Source organism: Lemur catta, chromosome 3 (assembly GCF_020740605.2).
Source record: "Lemur catta isolate mLemCat1 chromosome 3, mLemCat1.pri, whole genome shotgun sequence".
In the NCBI taxonomy this organism is placed as follows: domain Eukaryota; kingdom Metazoa; phylum Chordata; class Mammalia; order Primates; family Lemuridae; genus Lemur; species Lemur catta.
This window is the reverse complement of record NC_059130.1, coordinates 72,632,661-72,653,737: the sequence shown is the minus strand read 5'-3', so window position 1 is coordinate 72,653,737 and position 21,077 is coordinate 72,632,661. Positions and strand designations below refer to the sequence as shown.

At 34.0% G+C, this 21,077-nt stretch overlaps 1 protein-coding gene across 1 annotated transcript in view; it reads left to right on the top strand.

Moving 5' to 3' along the window:
* LRRC7 (leucine rich repeat containing 7) overlaps nucleotides 1–21,077 on the top strand; it is a 496,095-nt gene that overhangs the window by 375,520 nt on the left and 99,498 nt on the right. The window contains exons 11-15 of the mRNA XM_045547767.1: nucleotides 1,736–1,808; nucleotides 11,428–11,557; nucleotides 12,834–12,949; nucleotides 16,457–16,526; nucleotides 18,726–18,825. Coding sequence (XP_045403723.1) covers nucleotides 1,736–1,808; nucleotides 11,428–11,557; nucleotides 12,834–12,949; nucleotides 16,457–16,526; nucleotides 18,726–18,825 — 489 coding nt within the window. The remainder of the gene's footprint in view (nucleotides 1–1,735; nucleotides 1,809–11,427; nucleotides 11,558–12,833; nucleotides 12,950–16,456; nucleotides 16,527–18,725; nucleotides 18,826–21,077) is intronic.

The following is a 21,077-nucleotide window of genomic DNA, read 5'->3' as shown; positions in this document are numbered from 1 at the left end:
AGGAGCACATCTGGATCAGAAGATGTCCGGCTCAGAGGACCTTCCTAAAAGCAAGTGCCAGATGCATTCATACAGAAAACGAACCATGTTCACTGAGAAGCAACTGGAAGATTTGAACATTTTGTTCAATAAGAATCCATACCCAAACCCCAGCCTTCAGAAAGAGATGGCCTCAAAAATTGACAAACATCTGACAGTACTGCAGGTTTGGTTGGAGAACCACGGAGCAAAACTCAAAATGCAAGAATCAGCAAAAACAAGAAGCTCATCAGCAGCAGATACTGGAGGGTGGAGTCCAGACCAGTCCCTGCCACAGAAATATGGACATACAACCCAGATCCCCTAACAACGCCTGTCCTGTACCCCCATTTATGCAGATCACCAAGCACCCTCGTACCAACTCGGCTTATACTCCAATGTTAAGATCCCTACAGACACAACAATATGGATTGATTTCAGAAACATTATGTGGCTCAAAGGAAAGATACAAAAGGCTACATACTGTATTGATTCCATTTATATGAATTCCTAGAGAAGGGAAAATTCATCTCTCACGGTAAAAAGATTAGTGGCTGCCCATGTGGAAAGAATTAAATAGAGGCACAAAACAAATTTATTGGAGTGGTAGAAATGTTTCATGTCTTAATTAGGGTGGGAGTTACCTTGGGGAATACATTCACCAAAACCCTGAGAACTGTACATCTAAAACCTGTGCATTTTATTTTACCTAAATTTAACTTCAATAAAAAAATATATAATGAGAAAAAACTGTATTAAATAAAGCTGTTTAATTTTGTTTAGTTTGGCATTTCTCAAAATATATTTGACCATGAAGCATACTATATCCATCAGAACAAATTTTTCGCGGAACACAGTAATCTATAGTCTACATGTGTAGTTCCAATGTAAAACAAAAATTTTGAAAATGTTAATGCTTTGCCCTTGGATTTTGGCTATTTAGGCCATACAAATACTATAAGTTACTTAATGGCTGGGTAAGGGAGTTGATTATGTCAAAGCAGCTGTTCTTCAATTACTCTGTGGCTATTGCTCATTAAAATCCTGGGAGGAGAGCAAGCCATAAAGGTACTGAGGGCATAAATCAGATAGAGCAAGATGAATAGTTGTAACTTCAGTTCTTGGCCAGTTCTACTTGGTGTATTAACAATTGCAAGTTTTCATGCTTACTGCTGATCCAAGCCAAGGATTTATGGTACTAAAAAGAGTATGAGGTCATATGTTGTAGTTTTCCAATACCATAATTATAACCACTGCATTGCAATACCTCAGTATTCACTCGTTGATTATTAGGCTTAATTTGGATTTGTTTTCAATTCGTATCCCAACAGGAATGTCAGTTACTAGTGCTTAGGAGTTAATTAAATATAAATCACAACTGGCTTGAAAAATTTCAACTGGTCCATTTGCTAAAGAATAGAAAAGGGAAATGTAGCAGTATTGGTGTCAACTCAGGTGTCTGTGGAGCCCTGTGTTTTGTTGACTTCTCTACATTGATGTTCTTGAACTCTCATTGATGGAAACAATTTTTTTGCAACCAGAAGAAGGTCAAAACTAGACTGCACATAAATATCGGTTTATGGGTTTATATAGGTAGAGTGTAGCCAATTAACATGCCAAGCATTCACCACAAGTGATTCATTTGATTTCCTTTGCATCACATTTCCTGTCATAAATATGCTTTTATGTATTAATCACCTTTCTTCTCTGTTTTTAGGACTGTTGAAAAAACTAACCACTCTAAAAGTAGATGACAATCAACTTACACTGCTACCCAATACAATCGGAAAGTAAGTACCAACATTTCATACCAGACAGCCTCACCAAAGCCAGAAATGAAAGGATATATTGAGTTTTCTACTTGAAAACACTTTCTCCTAAAGATACCAATAATTTTGTTTATCTGTCAACTTGTTTTTGACCATATTTTATTTATATGTATCTATATATTTAATTTTATATCTGACATCCAACTATATAATATCAAGAGAAATATTTAACCACAAATCTTTCACAAGCAAAATGGTTAACCAGACCTTCAATTATACTCTTGCTGATATTTTTCAGATATTATTAATTTGATGTTTTTGACAGAGTAGCAGCTCTAAATTCACTTGAATATTTCTGCAAAATCAAACCAATTTTTATAAGGCCCTGCAGTATGTACATCTATCATTATACTATTAGTAATACTTGATATTTATAGGAGCTTAATGTATTTATAGAAGCTAAAGAGAAAAACATCTGCTTTAGCTAATAGTTTTTAAAACTTCAAGATAAAAGTCCAGCATTGTCTTCTAAGATGAAATATACCCCATTTATTTGATAGCAATTTATTTCTAATTTTGTATTGCCATGGCTATTTGATTTATAGTTCTTTAAGAATACGTATCATCAATGTTTCCCTAAAACATTTTTCTTTACAGTTTGTGTAAAGTGAGAAATCAATATAATCTGTCTTCATTCTAAAATTATGTAAGGCCAATTTTTCAGGATCTTGTTCCGTATCTTGGTGTGAAAAATTATATAAATTCTTAATTTAGCAAATTTGGGTATACTCAGGAGGGGAAAGTTTCATTTTTTTTTTTTTTTCTAAACAGCTTTGTTAGCTATAACTGACATACAACAAACTGCATATATTTAAAGTCCACTATTTGATAAGTTTGGGCATAGGTAAAAAACCCTGAAGCCATTACCACTGCAATCAAGATGGTGAGCATGTCCCTCACCTCTCCCCCATCCTCAACCCGCTCCCCCTCCATCTCCTGCCAAGTCAGCAAGTAACTACTGTTATGCAAAGCTCCACTTTTAAAGAGTGGAACAATTCAACAAAATTCAAATTCAAATGTTCGGACTGTAGAAAGTGGTAGAAGTCTCAACCATTTTTTTATAATTTAATACCCACACCACACAGTATGTTTCTCTCTGTAGTTACTTCCATTTTTTCCAGTATATAATAGAGAGAACTTTACTTCCTTTGCGGGTACACAAAAGTAATTGCCTTTATCAGTCTGATGCTTTTTAAAAACTCTTCCTATCTAATTATATTCTCAGGCACTAATCTTTCTTCTTTGGGTCACTACTCAGGGGAAACTGAATTCAACTTCATTCATCCCTACTAACGTCATGATTGGTATTTTGCCAGTTATATTGACATTTCTTATAAAACTAATTGCCCTAGCTCTTTGAAGATAAATTAAAGAGGTTTGATAACCTAAATATGGACATAGAAAAGTTACTTTTTCAGTAGGAAGTGGAGCCCTGACTTTGGTTGTGCTGAGAACTAGATTCTGTCAATAGACTGTTGGTTTTCGGGCGTTGCAGTCTGACTCTGTGCACACACTGTAACATCAAGTCAGTCTTGGTTCTAACATTACCATCAGCATTTACTCATGTCCCTAGAAATCTTCCTAATAGTTGAATTATAAAAGTGGAGAAAGCTCAGCTGTTCAAATAGTGACCTGATATAAGCTTTTTCACTACTATGTTCAAAAGGAACAGATTTAGAAACATTGGTTGGCTGTCAACAGCATTCAGTTGCTCAGAGAAAAGACTTCTTCCAGAAAAGCAGGGTGAGTGACCAGGAATTAGAGCATCTGTGAACCCTGAGAAGGCAGAGTAGTGAGCCTTCTGTTAAAGCTGCTCATTCGTATTAAATTCTCAGATGCCAGAAAGCCAGAAGAAATGCACATATTGGGTGACAGAGCTGGACAGGGTGGGGGCTTCATTGAAAGACCCAGTAGAACTTAATGGAGATTCATGTGGGAGTGGGAGGAAATCGCCACTTTGATTGACCATAATCAAGATCAGCCAATATCATAATGGAACTGTCCAGAAAGCCACTCAAGCATTAGTTGTGTAAACAGAGGTATCCACTCAAAATCAATAGGTACTAATAGTTTAGGTGTTCCCTGAGACTTTTCTCTGCCAGTTCTGGGCATCACCTATAATGGAATTGACAAGAGGGTGGCCACCATAATGAAAGATGTGGAACTCTAATTCACAGGAGAAAAGGCAGAAGAAATTTGGGACGTACATCTTAGAGAAACGTTTTCTAAAAATCACCTAAAGTAGGGATGTAACTACTTGAGAAATATAGTATCTGAAAGTCTGTCATCCCAGACTTTCAGATACTATATTCTGGGACTTTCTCCCTACCAAAAATAATAATGTTGCACAGTTAAGAAATGTTATTGTAAACAGTTTATACAGGCCTGACGATGGTGGTAGTGCAGTCATGTGCCACATACTATTTCGGTCAATGATGAACCACATATATGACAGTGGTCCTGTAAGATTTTAGTACTGTACTTTTACTATACCTTTTCCATGTTTAGATGTATTTAAATACACAAATACTTACCATTGTGTTACAATTGCCTGCAGTTTCAGTACAGTAACATACTGCCCAGTTTTATGGCCTGGGAGCAATAGGCTGTCATATAGCCTAGGTGTGTAGCAGGCTGCTGTACCATCTAGGTTTGTGTAAGTGCCCTCCACCGTGTTCTCGCAATGATGAAAGTGCCTGACAATGCATTTCTCAGAAGGCAACATGTGACTATAATAACATCTACCATTCAATAATCCTATCACTCATCTTATTTACTAGGCTGCAGCCACACTGACCCTTCTCCTGTGCTTCCAATAGGCCAGGCTTTTTCCTGTCTCAGAGATTTCTTACTTGTTTACCTTTACCAGAAATATTCTTTCTCCACTCTTCATAAGACTGATTACTTTATGTCATCTAGGCCCACACTCCTAAACCTCAATGTGCACTCAAATTACCTGAGAATCTTGTTCAAAGGCAGATTCTGATCCACTAGGTCTGGGCTCCGAGGGGCCTGAGGTTCTGCATCTTTCACAAGCTTCCAGGTGGTGTCAATAATGCAGGTTCACAACACTGTGAGTAACAGGCTCCAGGTCTGGATTTAAATGTTTCCTCCACAGTGAGGCCTTCCCTAAATGCCCTTCCACCAATTGACCACCAGTGAGTTTTCTCCGTCCCTGCTCCTGTTTTGTTTCCTTCATGACACTTTTTACAGTTTACACATGTTTATTTTACAAACCATCTCATTCTTTTATTGTCAGGTAAATGCCACACTTCAATTAAGATAGCTTTTGTATCCTGCCCCTAAAACTGTATAAAGTTTCTAAAAATTATAAACACTAGATCCTAATTTACCCTTGGCTTTGATTCCTATATAGTTTTGGATTAATCAGTGTTCTTCAGTAATACAATGAGAATATCAAACATTAATGATATTTGTAATGAGTGTGCTTCATATTTAGAACTCTTATGCCCTGACTTTTCCACTAAATGCCTTGATTCAGCGTGAAAAGACAAAATGAAAAATGGGGAAATTATGCAAGTAAATATGGATGCTAGGTTAGTCATATACTTAGTTTTCTTTTCATTTTAATTTTTAAAAATTGAGAGTTCTCTTAAAAGTATGAAAAAACTTATCAAAGATAAATGAGTCTAATTAATTCAAAGGTTGATTACTGGTTTACAGGGATAAAGGTTGAAAATTCCATCATGAAACCTCACTAATGTCCATTTTTAGTGCTATTATCTTCCCTCGATTCTTGTTTCAGGAAAAATACAAACGAAGTGTTGGAGGAATAGACTAATAAAAAAAATATGTTAAAAAAAAGCACTAGTGGGTATATGGGAAATAAAACAATGTCACTCCTCTCACTGAAGATTTTTGTTTTGGAAAATATGGTTATTTTTTATAAAAACATGTTATATTAACATTTAATGGGTTTATTATTTAAGAATGAATGAATAAATAATTATTTTTCAAATTCCTGATTTAATTTATAGTATGGTAGATACCAATAGATATAACCCCTATAAGCAAAATTTCTCTGGGGCTATTAGTGATTTTTAAGAGTATGAAAGGGCCCTAAGACCAAAAAGTTTCAGAATTTTTGCTCTATATCATGCCATGATTTGGATAACAAAATTATGATGACTATTGTCTAACTTATGTTCTCACTTCAAGACAGCCATGTGTTCACAAATGTTTTGTATTTACATGTATGGAAATAAAAAATAGACTAAATGTCTAAAGTTTTACTATCACCTTAAGCAATTTATGTTAAAACTGAAAAGCAGTAATATTATGACTTTGCTTACTTTAGTGAATTCAGAATTGCTAGTTCAAAGGCTAGAGATGAAATTTGATTATGATCCTGTTAAATGGCACCCCAGGTCACATACAGAAAATTTTTTATAAATTGTCAAATAACATATTTTTTATGAAATATTCTACTTTTAACTCTTGGCATTGAAATTCTAGAAATGTTAAGACCAGCCACAGTGACTCAAAATAGTCTTATTCTGCTCATGGAATATTTCAATACTTTAGACTATCTTTAAAACTGCTGGAAGAATTCATTTTTCAACATTTTTCACAGTTGAAATAGATTCCATGATTTTTGTGCCAAATGACTTGTAAAATTAATTGTCTTTATTGCTGAACCTTAATATGTGCCTAGGAGTTTCAGCAGCTCTAAGAGTTGAACGTCAAATAGAAATAATAATGAACGACTGGCCAGGCGCTGTGGCTCATGCCTGTAATCCTAGCACTCTGGGAGGCCGAGGCGGGCGGATCATTTGAGCTCAGGAGTTCGAGACCAGCCTGAGCAAGAGCAAGACCCCGTCTCTACTAAAAATAGAAAGAAATTATACGGACAGCTAAAAATATATAGAAAAAATTAGCCGGGCATAGTGGCGCACGCCTGTAGTCCCAGCTACTCGGGAGACTGAGGCAGTAGGATTGCTTGAGCCCAGGAGTTTGAAGTTGCTGTGAGCTAGGCTGACGCCATGGCACTCTAGCCTGGGCAACAGAGTGAGACTCTCTCAAAAAAAAAAATAATAATAATAATGAATGACATTTTTTGTATCACGGTGTTCTAGATACCGTATTGTTGCTTTTTCTTACAAGCATTCTCTTAAAGTCCTCATTAACACCATTTTATAAGTATTATCTCCCCATCAACAGATACAGAAACTGAGGCTGAGAGAAGTTACCAGATTTCAATGCCCAGCTGTTAATTGAAGTATATATAGATGCCTCTCAATATATGTGATAGTCAAGTCACACATTTTGTAGGTAACTCTTTGTATTTAGTGATTTAATGGGCTCCATCATTCTAGATACAAAGGAACTTCCACAAGAAGAGAAGCCTACTCTTTCTTAGCTTTGTAGTCTTGGATAAAAGCAAAGAAACCTCAGAAATCTGAACGTGTGTTTAAAAAGTCATTCTTTCATCAACCATGGAAGACTGCTGGATTAGAAATCAGAAAATCTAAGTACCTATGCAAAGTTAAATAACTCCCTTCTTTTCTAAGAGATTCAGACTCCTGAGGGCTAGTGTGGCTATGAGTTGCCCAAAGTCATTAATAGATATGACATCAAGACAAGTTTCATGAACACATAAGTTTGGGGAATTCTTGTATACAAGTTAGGGAAATGCTGCTAATTTGTTTAATTTTTTACCCAGTTCTTATATCAGTCTCTTGTTTATCTTTTGTATTATCATTTAACTTTCTGGTTAGTTTACCATGTCTTTCCAACCATAACAAAGGCTCCTTGAGGGCTAGGACCATGCCTTGAACATTTCTAATCTCCTTCATTGCACCTAGGAGGTATGGCATAGGGGAATAGTTTCAAGCCTTGGAACTAGACTTCAGTTTCAATCTTGGCTTCTCCACCCATTAACTAACTGCCCTTGGGCAAGTCACTTCACATCTCAGAGCCACAGTTTTCCCATCTGTAAAATGGAAATAATAATACTTGTCTGAGGTTGTTGTGAGACTTAGTGCTAAATAGTCTTCAATGAATTATAACAGTTATTAAGAGTAAAAACCAAAAAGACATTTATATAGTGAGCACTGCTTATGTTCATCCATATGTGGATCCAGTGATATAACATGAATAAAACATCTAATTCTTAAAAATAAAAATGTTTTATACTTATTTGCAAATGTGATAATAATACTGTATCTTAGTCTGCTGAGGCTACCATAACAAAATATCAGACTGTGTGGCTTACAAGATGGAAGTTTATTTCTGTTCTGGAGGCTGGGGAGGGAGTCCAAGACCAAGGCACCAGCAAGGTAGGTTCTATTCTGAGGCCTCTTTTCTTGGCTTGTAGGCAGCTACCATGTTGCTGTCTGTTCTCATGACAGAGAGTGAGAGAGCAGGATTTCTGGTGTCTCTTCTTACTACACTAATCCCATCATGAAGGCTCCATCCCTATGACTTTATCCAACCCTAATTACTTCTCAAAGGCCCCATTTCCAAATACCATCACACTGGGAGTTAACACTTCCAACATATGAATTTTGGAGGGGGAAAAACATAAAAACATTCCATCCATAACATACAAATTTTAACTTCTAACATCTACTCTTAGGAAATGAGGTATTTGAAATTGTTTCCATGCTTTTTGGCAGAGCCCTCAAGAATAAACTGTTTACAATCATGGTATTTGATTGTCAAGTCAGAGGACTTTAGAGCAATTTAAAACACAAAATTAAAAAATTTTAATCTATTTCCCAAAGTGATAGAGGTATCCACACATAGACACACATACACACACACACACACACACACACACACACACACAGAGTTATTGAGAAAAGTACAAAGAAATTTGATAAAGAAATTATCAAATGGAATTTCATTGATGATTATATAAGATTTCAGTTAAAGTACAAAACCAGTAATAATACTCATTTAACAGCCACTCTCCTTTACTGTCTAATTCCTGCCCCAGAATTTTAAGATTGTGACCATTTATGGGTTGTGCACAAATATTAATTATAATACTTACTCTAGCATACCTGATTGTTTCATAAAATAAAATCTTTTTTTTTTTTTGAGACAGAGTCTCACTCTGTTGTCCGGGTTGGAGTGAGTGCTGTGGCGTCAGCCCAGCTCACAGCAACCTCAAACTCCTGGGCTTAAGCGATCCTACTGCCTCAGCCTCCCAAGTAGCTGGAAGTACAGGCATGCGCCACCATGCCTGGCTAATTTTTTTCTATATATATTTTTAGTTGGCCAGATCATTTCTTTCTACTTTTAGTAGAGACAGGTCTCACTCTTGCTCAGGCTGGTCTCAAACTCCTGACCTCGAGCGATCCACCTGCCTCGGCCTCCCAGAGTGCTAGGATTACAGGCTTGAGCCACCTTTGTTAAAATCATTTTAACAAAGGAATATTACAGAATAACTTTTATGTGTTTCAGAAACATAATTTTCAAGATTTTTTTTTAGGGTACTCTGTACCTCATAACAGGTCACTTTAATAGAGTGCCATATCTGTACCAGGGGGTTAGCTTATACTTAATTCTTATTGAAACTCTGTAAGTTAGATATTATCAGCCAATTTTATAGATGAGAAAACAAGGGTTAATAATAGATAAAGGACACTTAGCTATTAAATGGTCACACTGGACTTGGAGCCCAAGCCTGTCTGAATATTTTCCACTGAATTATATTACTTCTGTTGAGAATTAAAAATTAAGAAGATGAAATTTAAAACCATCTATTTTTGTGCTTATTAGAATCTACATTAATAGGAGATTTAATGATATCTTGTGGTCATAAATGATATTAAAGTGACATTATAGATTATTTATGTAACATATTCACAATCCTTCTTCACTATTAGCTAGGTAATTGAGAGTTAATGGTATACTAATAACTTCCCAATCAAGAGCAACTCAGGAAGACCAAACTAGAAAACAGTATAGAGAGTACTGTCATAAAATGAGGTCAATACTGTCCTTTGATTTCAAACATTGTTATTCCCAGTAGTGTCATCATTCTGATACCTATGTGACCTCACTACAACTCTTATAATGTTTCTACGTATTTTAACTATTATTGACATGTCTGTTACATGTGCCTAAATGTTACTCTTGAAAAATTTGGAAGAATTATTTAAAGGCTTGAAACTCAATGTGTGGTCCCTGGACAAGCAGCATCTAATTATCTAGGAGCTGGTTACAGAGGCAGGGTCTGGGCTTTGCAGCCCTGCCCCAAACGCTGAATCATAATCTGCATTTTAGCAAGTTCTCCTGGGGACTAGTGTGCATGCTGAAGTTTGGGAAACAGTGTTTTAAAGTACTTTACACTTTCTTTGCAACTTGTTTTTACTTTCAATATGTGCAATTATAGAGATAAAACTTCATTAAAAAAAAGGATTTAGAAACAAATTTAACTGAGTTCACTAATAATAAGAGAAAAAAATTACCGAGCATGTATTTTATGACAGGTATTGTGCTAAGCTTTTTACCTACAACATTTCATGAAATAGTCAGAGCAACTGCGTGAGGCAGGAATTATTAGTATCCTCATTACAAATATAAAGAATCTGGGGCTTAGAGAGAAGTTACATGACTTGTCTACATAAAAGAAAATTTTTTCACAGTAAGCAACACTCTCCTAAGAGCTGTTATTCAAAATTGAATGCTGTGTTTCACCGCAACTGGTTCTAACCTGCTGAACCTGTTACGTTAAGGTGACGAACCTGGAGTGACCCTACTCAGTCAGGCTGGTCCTGATTGCATTTGGCTTTTTTCCTGACCCATGCACAATGGTACTGGATTTGCCTAACTGGACATAGACTTGGAAACTCTTTCCACCCTTTCCATAATGCAGACCATCCTCAAGGCACCAAAAATCTGAGTGACTATGTAAAATTTTAAGTACTTAGATAATGAAATGCTTTTTAAAATACCACACAAAACACATCTGCAGGCTGAAATGAGATCTGTCCATGGCCTCTGCTGCAGATGCTATGCTGAGAGGCAGGAGAATATAGTGAAGCCCTGGGGTCTTCATTTAAGTTCCAGCTTTGCTACTTTGTCTGGCCTTGAGCAGGTTATGTAGCCTCTTTAAGTCTCATTTTCCTTATCTGTAAAATGAGCTTTAAAATGGTAGGTATCTTAAAGAGTTTTTATAAGGAAGAGATTATTTTTTTTCCTTTAAAATACCCAGCATTTCATCACTGTTTTTGTTTTTATTGTTTTTCCCCTCAATCCTCCCTTGGACCTGCCCTCTCCACCCTTCTACCTCCCCACGGATGTACATTCTGAACATTTGGCTACAAAGGACACCAAAATTGTAAACAAACAAAAAATTCTTCTGTCATTTTCAGTGGCTAAGTGATAGGTGAATTTAGAAAGGGAAAGAGTAAACTATAATTATTTTACCAAGTTAAACCACTTATTTGATGGAAGAAATTTGACTGACTGATAAATTAATTTATATAATATGCTATTACCACATGAAGAACTTTCGTTTAGTGAATTTTGGATATGTGGATTTTTTGAAAAATTTTTTTGCCATCTCACCTTTTAAAATGTCTAACTAATGTATTTAACTTTTCAGTTTATCTTTATTAGAAGAATTTGACTGTAGCTGTAATGAACTGGAATCGCTACCTTCTACTATTGGCTACCTTCATAGTCTTCGTACATTAGCAGTCGATGAGAATTTCCTTCCAGAATTACCCAGAGAAGTGAGGAATAAATTTGTTTTCTATTAATTAAATTTTTAAAAAATTATTATGGGTACATAAGAGTTGTATATCTGTATAAAGTACATGTGATGTTTTGATACAGGCTTACAATGTGAGTTAATCAAAGCAGAATAATTGGGGTATCCAACACCTCGGGCATTTATCATTTCTTTGTGTTAGGAACATTCTAATTTCACTCTTTTAGTTACTTTAAAGTATACCCTAACTTATTGTTGATTATAGTCACTTTGTTGTTCTATCTTTTAATGAATCTGTTTTGAAATATAATCTTAACAGGTGCGATAGCAGTGTAGATTCATGAGTTGAGCTGTGAATATATATAGGAATTATCTGCGTATGTATTTGTTAATCATTCAATTTTAAATGACAAGTGACAAGTTCTCATATTTGACCCAGAAAATGTATTTGACTTAAACACTGCATGCAAAGAAAAGTAATAAAATATCGTAAGTTAATCAAGGCTAAGGAATACCATTTTAAATCATTTAATTTATGTATTTTTCTTTTAAGAACAGTTGTAAATAACATTTTGGAGTAATTACATTTCTATTTTTGAGGCAAGCTTTTTTTAATGTACATATCTTTATTAAGGTATCATGTGCCATTACAATATTATTTTAACTTCAGGATCCACCAAGAGATTCTGTTAATTTTATCTCTAAATGAGATTTTATTTACTATTTTATCTCTAAATGGGATTTTATTTGCTAATGTCAAGAGAAAAGTATGAAGTATATTTTCAATTTAACATTGTCTACTAAACACTTTATAATGATGGAAGAATAATCAATATATCATTATTTTAGAGCCAAAAGTTATAAATAAAAATGACAAATACCACCGTAATGTGCAATAAAACTAACTATGCCAAGGAAATGTCAATAATATTTTCTTTTTTGAGTATATATGATCTTCCATTATAAACACAGATATATTAGTATTCATTTGATAAACAAAATTGTGATTTATGAAAACAATGATGTTAATAACTACTTTAACAATAAAATAACAAAGAAAATTTATTTTTACTATGTAAAACAATATTAGGTATAAATTGCCTTAACATTTAAAAGAATATTATAATATATACATGTATTCTGAAAAGCAAGATTATAAAAAAAAACATATCCTAAGAGAAAGTTAAAAGTGATAAGGAAATCTGTCACCTAACTAAATTGTTTTATAAATTAGAAAAACTAATATAAAAATAGTATTACACTGTGATTCTTTACTTATTTTCTTTTGTTACCTATAGATTGGAAGTTGTAAGAATGTCACAGTTATGTCTCTACGCTCCAATAAACTGGAATTTCTTCCTGAAGAGATTGGACAGATGCAGAAACTAAGAGTCTTAAATTTGAGTGACAACAGGTATCTTTGCACATTTCACAAACACATATTAGTTATTTACTGAAAGAAAATTATGGGTTTTTGTCTATAATATTGAAAATATTTTCTGTCTTATGAAGTATATAGAAAGCAAATATCTATATTTTATTTAGGAAATGGCAGAAGCTAAATTATTTTTTAAACCAAGTATTTTTAAATTGTGTTTGATTAAATTAAAATCATATATTATGTCATATATTAAAATTATATAAATATAAATCACCCAAATTTACATCCCCAAACTCTCTCATATGCAGAAAGCATAATAATATGAGGACATGAAAAATAATTGTAATGAAAATATACTAAGTATATTAATAAAAATATACGTGTGTGTGTGCACACATATGTGTTTTCATGTTTGCATTTCCATCGCCAGCAAATTAACTGGGTAACGTGTGCATTTTCAACTCCACCAGAGTACTGGTGAGAATATTGCTAATAAGTTAATGCTCAAACTTCATAAAGTTTCAACATTATGGTAAAGACAACCAAAGGACTATTTAGTCATATTCAGAGAAGTAAGAACAAAGAAAGTATATGCACTCCTCTTCTAACAAAGGTGTTATACTGGTAGATGAGTAAAAAGAAAAAGGAAACTTTTCAATTCATCTTTGCTTCAATCTTCTTTATAAAAGTTAATTATTCTCAAAAAAGAATAAAAATAAATATTGACTAGAGAGTACTGCTAAGTAGGTAAAGTAATCATAGAATACAATGCATGAACTCTATGTTTTCAATAAATTTCAGTCAGACAAGTGATAATATGAGCAACAAAAGACCCTGCAATGAAACAGTTAAAGATGAGCTTTTATGGAACAGTAAGATGCCCAGATGATGAAAGTTTCAGGATAAACATGGGCGTTCTCATTTGTTTCTTAGTTTATGTAAGAAAAAAAATAATGTGAATTTCAAAAATGATTCACTTAATAGTTAATAATATTTCCACATAAGAAAATAGAACATTTTTAAAAGGTTTGGAATTTTATTTATAAAATCAGAATGATAAGGAAGCACCAAAGCTTTAGGCAGAGAGTAAGTCTTTTAAACCAACCTTGTTTCCTCTTCTGACTGGGTTAACAGACTGAAAATGAGGGAAATGCATTGACTGTTATCTCTGACTTTCATCAAGACATTTTTGTTAGTCACTAATTATATTTTTACAAATAAGATTAGGAAATATGGTCATGGAGATATCATAGAAAGATGGATTCCTATTGGATTCAATTACAAGACCCCAGTGAAACCGTTATCTGGGATAGGGTTTTTATGATGAGCTACAGAAGACTTTCCTAAATTCATGATCTGCTTTAATTTTATTCATTAATAATATGCACAATTATATAGAAAATATATTTATCAAATATTACAAATGACCCATAGTTAGAAGTTCTATTAATACTTTGGAGTTACTTATTCAACAATACAGCAGATGTTGAGTACCTTCCATGGGCCAGACATGCTGCTAGGTCCTAGAGCAAAATGTAAGAATAAGACATTGAGGAGCTCACAATATCAGAGATTTAAAATACTTCATCAGGCCAGAAATTCAAGCTTAAGTTATGTCCTAGTAGAGTGACTGGAGCATGCTATGGAGCCAAATTAATATTTTTAGATTAATGAATCAATTGGTGAACGAACTTGAGGTAAAAGTCAATATTCAGCTAAAGCTGAGACCAAAATTAAATATTGCCATCAGAGAATGAACTGCTTGGAGAAAAGATTAAATAAGAAATATTATCCAAAAGTAATGATTATAACAATTTCATATTTAAAATGTAATAGATTTTTAAAGTTTGACATTTTAGTTAGGAACAATGATTCCTCTGCCCTGTCAGCTACAAGATTGCTCCTGTGGCCACAGAAGTGCACATTTGTGATACTAAATAGAGTCTCACTTTCCATGAAAGAGCAAGAAAAAATGAGGGAAACTTATCCTTCCCCAGCAGTTTCTTTCTTCATATTCTACCATTGTGAATAGATTGATAATGGCATCATGGACATGGTTGTACATGACTCTGGAGAGTTTTCCCCTCATGTAACAGAATTAACATTCTGCTTTTAATTTGTCCCCATATGATGTGAAAAATTTCCCCAATAAGACCTTACTTCATAATTTCTAGCTTAAGTGAATTTCAAATTAGAAACAACATTTTGAGGTAATTTGGGTTAAAGTTATGAATGATAGTATAACAAATAATTCTATTAAAAATTGTGATATAATTTGATATTTGTTATTCTTTGTAGTCTTATGTTTCACAAATATTTATTATCACAGAAAGTTAATTATATTCATCCTAAAGTTATCTAATGCCCACTCAATCTTTTTGTATTGGCTGTCAATCTCTTTTCATATTTATTAAATTATTTGAAAGTCTAACTGGTTTTGCATTTAAATTAACTGCTTCCGCAATACTTATTAAATATTGTAATTTTATTCCATTATCAAAATAAATTTATTCCTCAATTGGTTAATAGAATTACAACACATTAAAGACTTGAAATTTTTATTCCAAATTGTATCTACAATGTTTATCTGTATTCAAAAGTGAACATCCAGAAGTTAGCAATAAATCTCCTCGGCATGCCTTGTTTGCACTGCTCACTTTGCTCATGAGCTGTGATAGTAACTTATGTGCTCACAATTTGTTGATCATGCACAATTTCAGGGATTCAGATAATATGTTAAAGTAGGCATTTAGCAAGTTGGCCTTTCAAAGGCTGAAGCCAAAGCTAAATACATAATTTGGATTGAATACCAAGGCTGATGTCAAACCTCACATATCTTGAAAGAGCTGTTTCTAAAGATTTCCGCTTTCAACATTTACTACACAATATACAAAGGGTGCAAGAACAAAAGAACACACTTTCTGAAAGGCAACATAACATTGGGGGCTGTAAATTTCTTTAATAGTAAGACAGATATATCCCCTTGCCCTCATGGAGTCCTCCAGACTAAGAAAATAATCACAAAAATAAATATATCATTAAAAACTGTAATATATTCCAGGAAGGAAAATATAAGGTGCTTTGATACTAGACCGAGGAAAGTAATTTAAATAAGGAGTCAAGGAAAGCCTTTTTTGCAAAAATGGCATTTAGGCTGAGAATGAAAGGATATGTGGGGTTTATAAGTGAAGTATGGGAGAAAGGGTATCCCAGAGGAACGGGGAGGCTGACAGAGAACCAGTGATGCTGATGAGTCAGGAATAGAGTTTCAGAAGAAACTTCTGGAAGAGATTTTAGGGAACTTTTAAGCTTTGACAATGCATGTGAATAATTTTTTATTTTTATCCAGATACAATGGGAAGTATTTGAAGGGTTGCGAATAGAAGGTTTTCATTTTTTAAATATTGTTCAGGCTGCTCAATGGAGAAAGGATTGTAGAGAAGAATGAAATCAACAAGTTAGAGTATTTTAAGTAATTCTTCTTAGAAATGAACCTTATCCATCTTCACCCATGCTATTACAATTTTCTTATTTTTGCAGATTGAAGAATTTACCATTCTCATTTACCAAACTTAAGGAGCTTGCAGCTTTATGGCTTTCTGACAATCAGGTAAAAACTTTTATTATCTGATTTACTTTGTATTAAGATGAACTGTAATTGAAACTTTGAATTACTAACTTATTCCTAATAGATAACTTTGACAATCACTACAAAATGTAGGTTCTTTATTCTCTAGAGGAGAGATTTTTGTAGAAATAGCAATTCAGACATTGCTATATACAAAACAGTACTATAATCCCTATCTTCCTTAAATATGTCTGTTTAACATCTACTTCACTCTCAGAGATCTAATACACAAAATGATCATTTTATAGCCTTTTAGCTCTAAGTGGTACACATATGTCCTTAGAGGATGTAATTTAATTATATCTCTGAAGGTAAAGAAAAAGAAACCATTACCACAGTCCCCACAAGAGGGAATTATCCTCTGTTCCTTTTTCTTCTCATGCTTTTAATTATAATCAACTTAATTCAAAAGCTTTATTCAAGAAATTTGCAAGTATCTTTTGGCAACTACTAGTATTTTCTGTAAAATTTTTTGATATGATTCTTTATACTCTGGAAATGGATTATAACTGAGTTAGTAATTGAGTGTTAATGAATAATTTTATTAACTGGAAAATAACAAGAAACAATTGAAGACATCTGATTTACCACCAGAAGAACTGGCGATAGACAATTTTGATATAGTTTATTAGTCCCCTTTTTTCATGTGATCCTAAAATTTTGAAGCACCTATTCTAAAATATGAATGGCCAAATGAAAACAATCCATCTTGAATTCAGTTTATCATTATTTTCTAAGCATAAAATAGCATTATCAGTAAATGAATTGTTCGTACTTCTAGCTATTGGTCTACTTTTGTGAAAAATTAACGTCTACAAAATATAAAATGTAAATGTTAGAATAATGTTTGCGTTCCTGTAGTCATTAGAGCTTTTGCTTCCATCTACTGAGTAAAAAATTAGATTTTCATTCAAATTCAAATCTTATCAATAAACTATAGATTTTTCAAGGCATTAATATATTGTTATAAATAAATCATTTCTGGAATTAATGTGAACTGTGCTAATGGAACAGTCTATTCTACAGTCTTGCATTATGAAAAAACACCCCCTAATATGATTTATTATTCTTGTGGGAGAATGAACAGAACAGTGACTGCATCATTTAACTTTTGTTTGGAACACTAATTTAATGTGTTTCTGACTGAGTTTCATGAGACAAACTGGTATCCCAAATCCCCTTTGTGCTTTACTCCTATTAATAAATGTCATGAAATAAGCATATTTTAGTGTGGTATATTTCCAATATATTTCTGGCATATAATATCAGAGTTCTAAAAACACTTTCAAAAATAGTATTTCTGAAATCAAATTGATAAAAGAGAATGAAATATGACTATAAGTAAATATATTGTAACATATCAGATACAAGTACAGTTGCTTATCTGTAATATGGATCCTATCTTTGATTATAAAAATATCTCTTAGAAGGCTGGGCACAGTGGCTCACACCTGTAATCCCAGCACTTGGGTAGGCTGAGGCAGGAGGATCACTTGAGACCAGGAGTTCAAGATCAGCCTGAGCACCACAGCAAAACCCCGTCATTACAAAAAATACAAAACAGCCGGGCATGCAGGCACACACTTTTAGTCCCAGCTACTTAGGAGGCTGAGGCTTGAGCCTGGGAGTTTGAGAGTGCAGTGAGCTGTGAGGATGCCACTGCAGTCTAGTCCAGACAGCAGAGCGAGACGTTGTCTCAAAAATATACATATATGTATATTAGAAATAAATGAATGCTTTTTTAGCCTAATTAAATTCATGGATGATCTTATGTAGCATGAATTTAATAGTGAATTGCATTTGTCTTTCTAGGGCAACAGTTCATGAAAATGAATAGGCACATAGCACCATATCAAAAGCTTACTTAGTTGAAACAATTTAACACATTTTGGACTCTTTAGGATTAAAACTGACATTGTTCAGTTGAATAGGTTTTGGTAAGTTTTGTAGAAGAGTATATTGAGAAGAAGAAAACTTCATTATGAAAATCTTAAGAATTTGAAAATATTCCTCAGCAATAGTCTTATTTCATGTTATACTTTATTTATTTCTTTTTTTTTCACTTTTTTTTCAATTCATTCATCTGTGTGAGGCCAGACTATTGACTGTTATCTTATATAAAATAAATATTCTTCATATTTGTAATTTTATTAATCAAATTTATATGTTCTTTGCTTCCAGTCCAAAGCCCTTATCCCTTTGCAAACTGAAGCCCATCCAGAAACAAAGCAAAGAGTATTGACTAACTACATGTTTCCCCAGCAGCCTCGTGGTGATGAAGGTAAACTGTCAGAAGAAGTCTTCTCTACTTATAATGATAATGGATAGAAAAGATTAATTTTATTCTGATCTCTGGCCAGGACTACAAGCTCATGGGCAAGCCTGTAAAGTTAATTACATGATACACAAATATCATTTGGGAATTTGCTCTAAGCATAAGTCTTATTTTCTATGCTATAATATTTCAAGTAAGATTCCAAAACAAAACTCTTCCTCTTGGTATCTTCTAGGAAAATAATGTTGCCCTTTAGGAGCAACTCCTTCTCTTTGTGCATAGCAAGTCACAGGACTAGTTAACCATATGTGGGACCCAGCTAACTGAAACGAGCTAAGAGCAGTCAGATCCAAGAAGGATTCAATGAGCTGCTTTATTTTCTGTATTCACTTATTGCATGAACACAATTTAAACATTTAGTCCAGTGACTTCAGGACTCAAATTATAGTTGACTCATGTTCCGAATCAACTATAAAAAGATGACTTGCAAATAATGACCATTCTTTTTTTTTCAAGCTGAATTTCCCTAAACTATTTCAGCAACTATGATAGGAATAATTTTTTTTTTAAAAAAACTAAAACCTTTTTGAATAATTAAATCTTCTATCCCATGATCACATTATTCATAAAAATTTTAAAAGAAGTTTGCCCTTTACTATTAATATTTGAAACTTGGAAAAGGCTCCTTACTTCAAGCCAGCACTGGTCGACATGCACATTTTCTACAGTTGTAGAGTAACAGGAATTCTTAGAAGAATAAACCGCTTTCATGCAGCCATGGATAAAATCCGCCCCATTCGCTTGAATGAGAACAACTTGTAAAAGAAACCATTTTCTTATGTATTGTTTATTTTTAAGGATAATTATAATAAATGGCTTTAGTCTTTGACTTCCAAATGTAAGTGAACCATTTAGAGTTATTTTAGAATATTTTTTTCAAATTTTGACTTATAGAAGTAGAAAAAGGAAAAATTATTTTGATATGTATTTTTCAGACCTTAATAAAGTTGATCTCTTGAATTTATGAAAGCAAAGCCACCATGTTTACATATCATATAAGAAAAGTCTTAAGTAAAGATTATGTTTTATTCATGTAGCTTTACTTACATTTTCATTTTAGTAGCCCTAGAGTATCAAAATATTTAATTTTAAAAGGATGTGGGGAAAAATGAAAAGTGTTTCATATTCACTGGTCATTTCTGAGATCTAGACTCACAGACTAAATCCATAATTTGTCCCAGGGTGTGAGGTAGGTTTACTTAGGTAAGGTACAATGTTAAGGAATTAGCCTAGCTGGGGGTTTTTTTCCTTTGAGGAAAGAAAAGTTGGTAATTGAAAAGTTTTCTTGAACTTCAAGTAAGTCACCCTTTGGTTTTTCATGCACGAGGGTTATAAATTTTCAGAATCCCTTCAACAAACAAAGAAATATATGATAAAGGCCTCCTTTGTTAAAGAATTTAGCCTAAACTAAGTACTTTTATTGCATTATAAAGTGATCTTTGCAATAATAGTACAAAGAAGATATTATTAGCCAACATTTTCATGTAAATTAAGGATTTATAAAACATTTTCCCTGTTAGAGACACATTTAAGCTAATTGAAACTTTAATGTTAAAGACTAAATTTTCCTCATTCTCTACCATAAAAACAAGCATCTCTCCATTGCCCCACCCCACACATACCCCAAAAAGTTTCGATCTTAGATACTTTACTGCAAAATCAATGTTATGCAGTGAGCTATGATTGTGCCACTGCACTCCAGCCTGGGCGATAGAGCAAGACCCTGTCTAGAAGGCAAGAAAAAGGAAAAAGGATGAGAGAGAGAGAGGAAGGAAGGAAGGAAGGAAGGAAGGAAGGAAGGAAGGAAGGAAGGAAGGAAGGAAGGAAGGGAGGGAGGGAGGGAGGGAGGGAGGGAGGGAGGGAGGGAGGGGAAGGAAGGGAGGGAGGGAGGGAGGGAGGAAAGGAGGGACTCATACCTGTAATCCTAGCACTTTGGGAGGCTGAGGTGGGAGGGTCACTTGAGGTCAGGAATCTGAGACCAGCCTGAGCAAGAGTGAGACCCCATCTCTAAAAAAATTAGCCAGGTGCCATGGCACGCACCTGTAGTCCCAGCTACTCAGGAGGCCGAGGCAGGAGGATTACTTGAGCCCAGGAGTTTGAGGTTGCAGTGAGCTATGGTGATGCCACTGTACTCTAGCTGGGGTGACAGAACCAGGGTGACAGATGAGAGACTCTGTCTAAAAAAAGAGAAAAAGAAA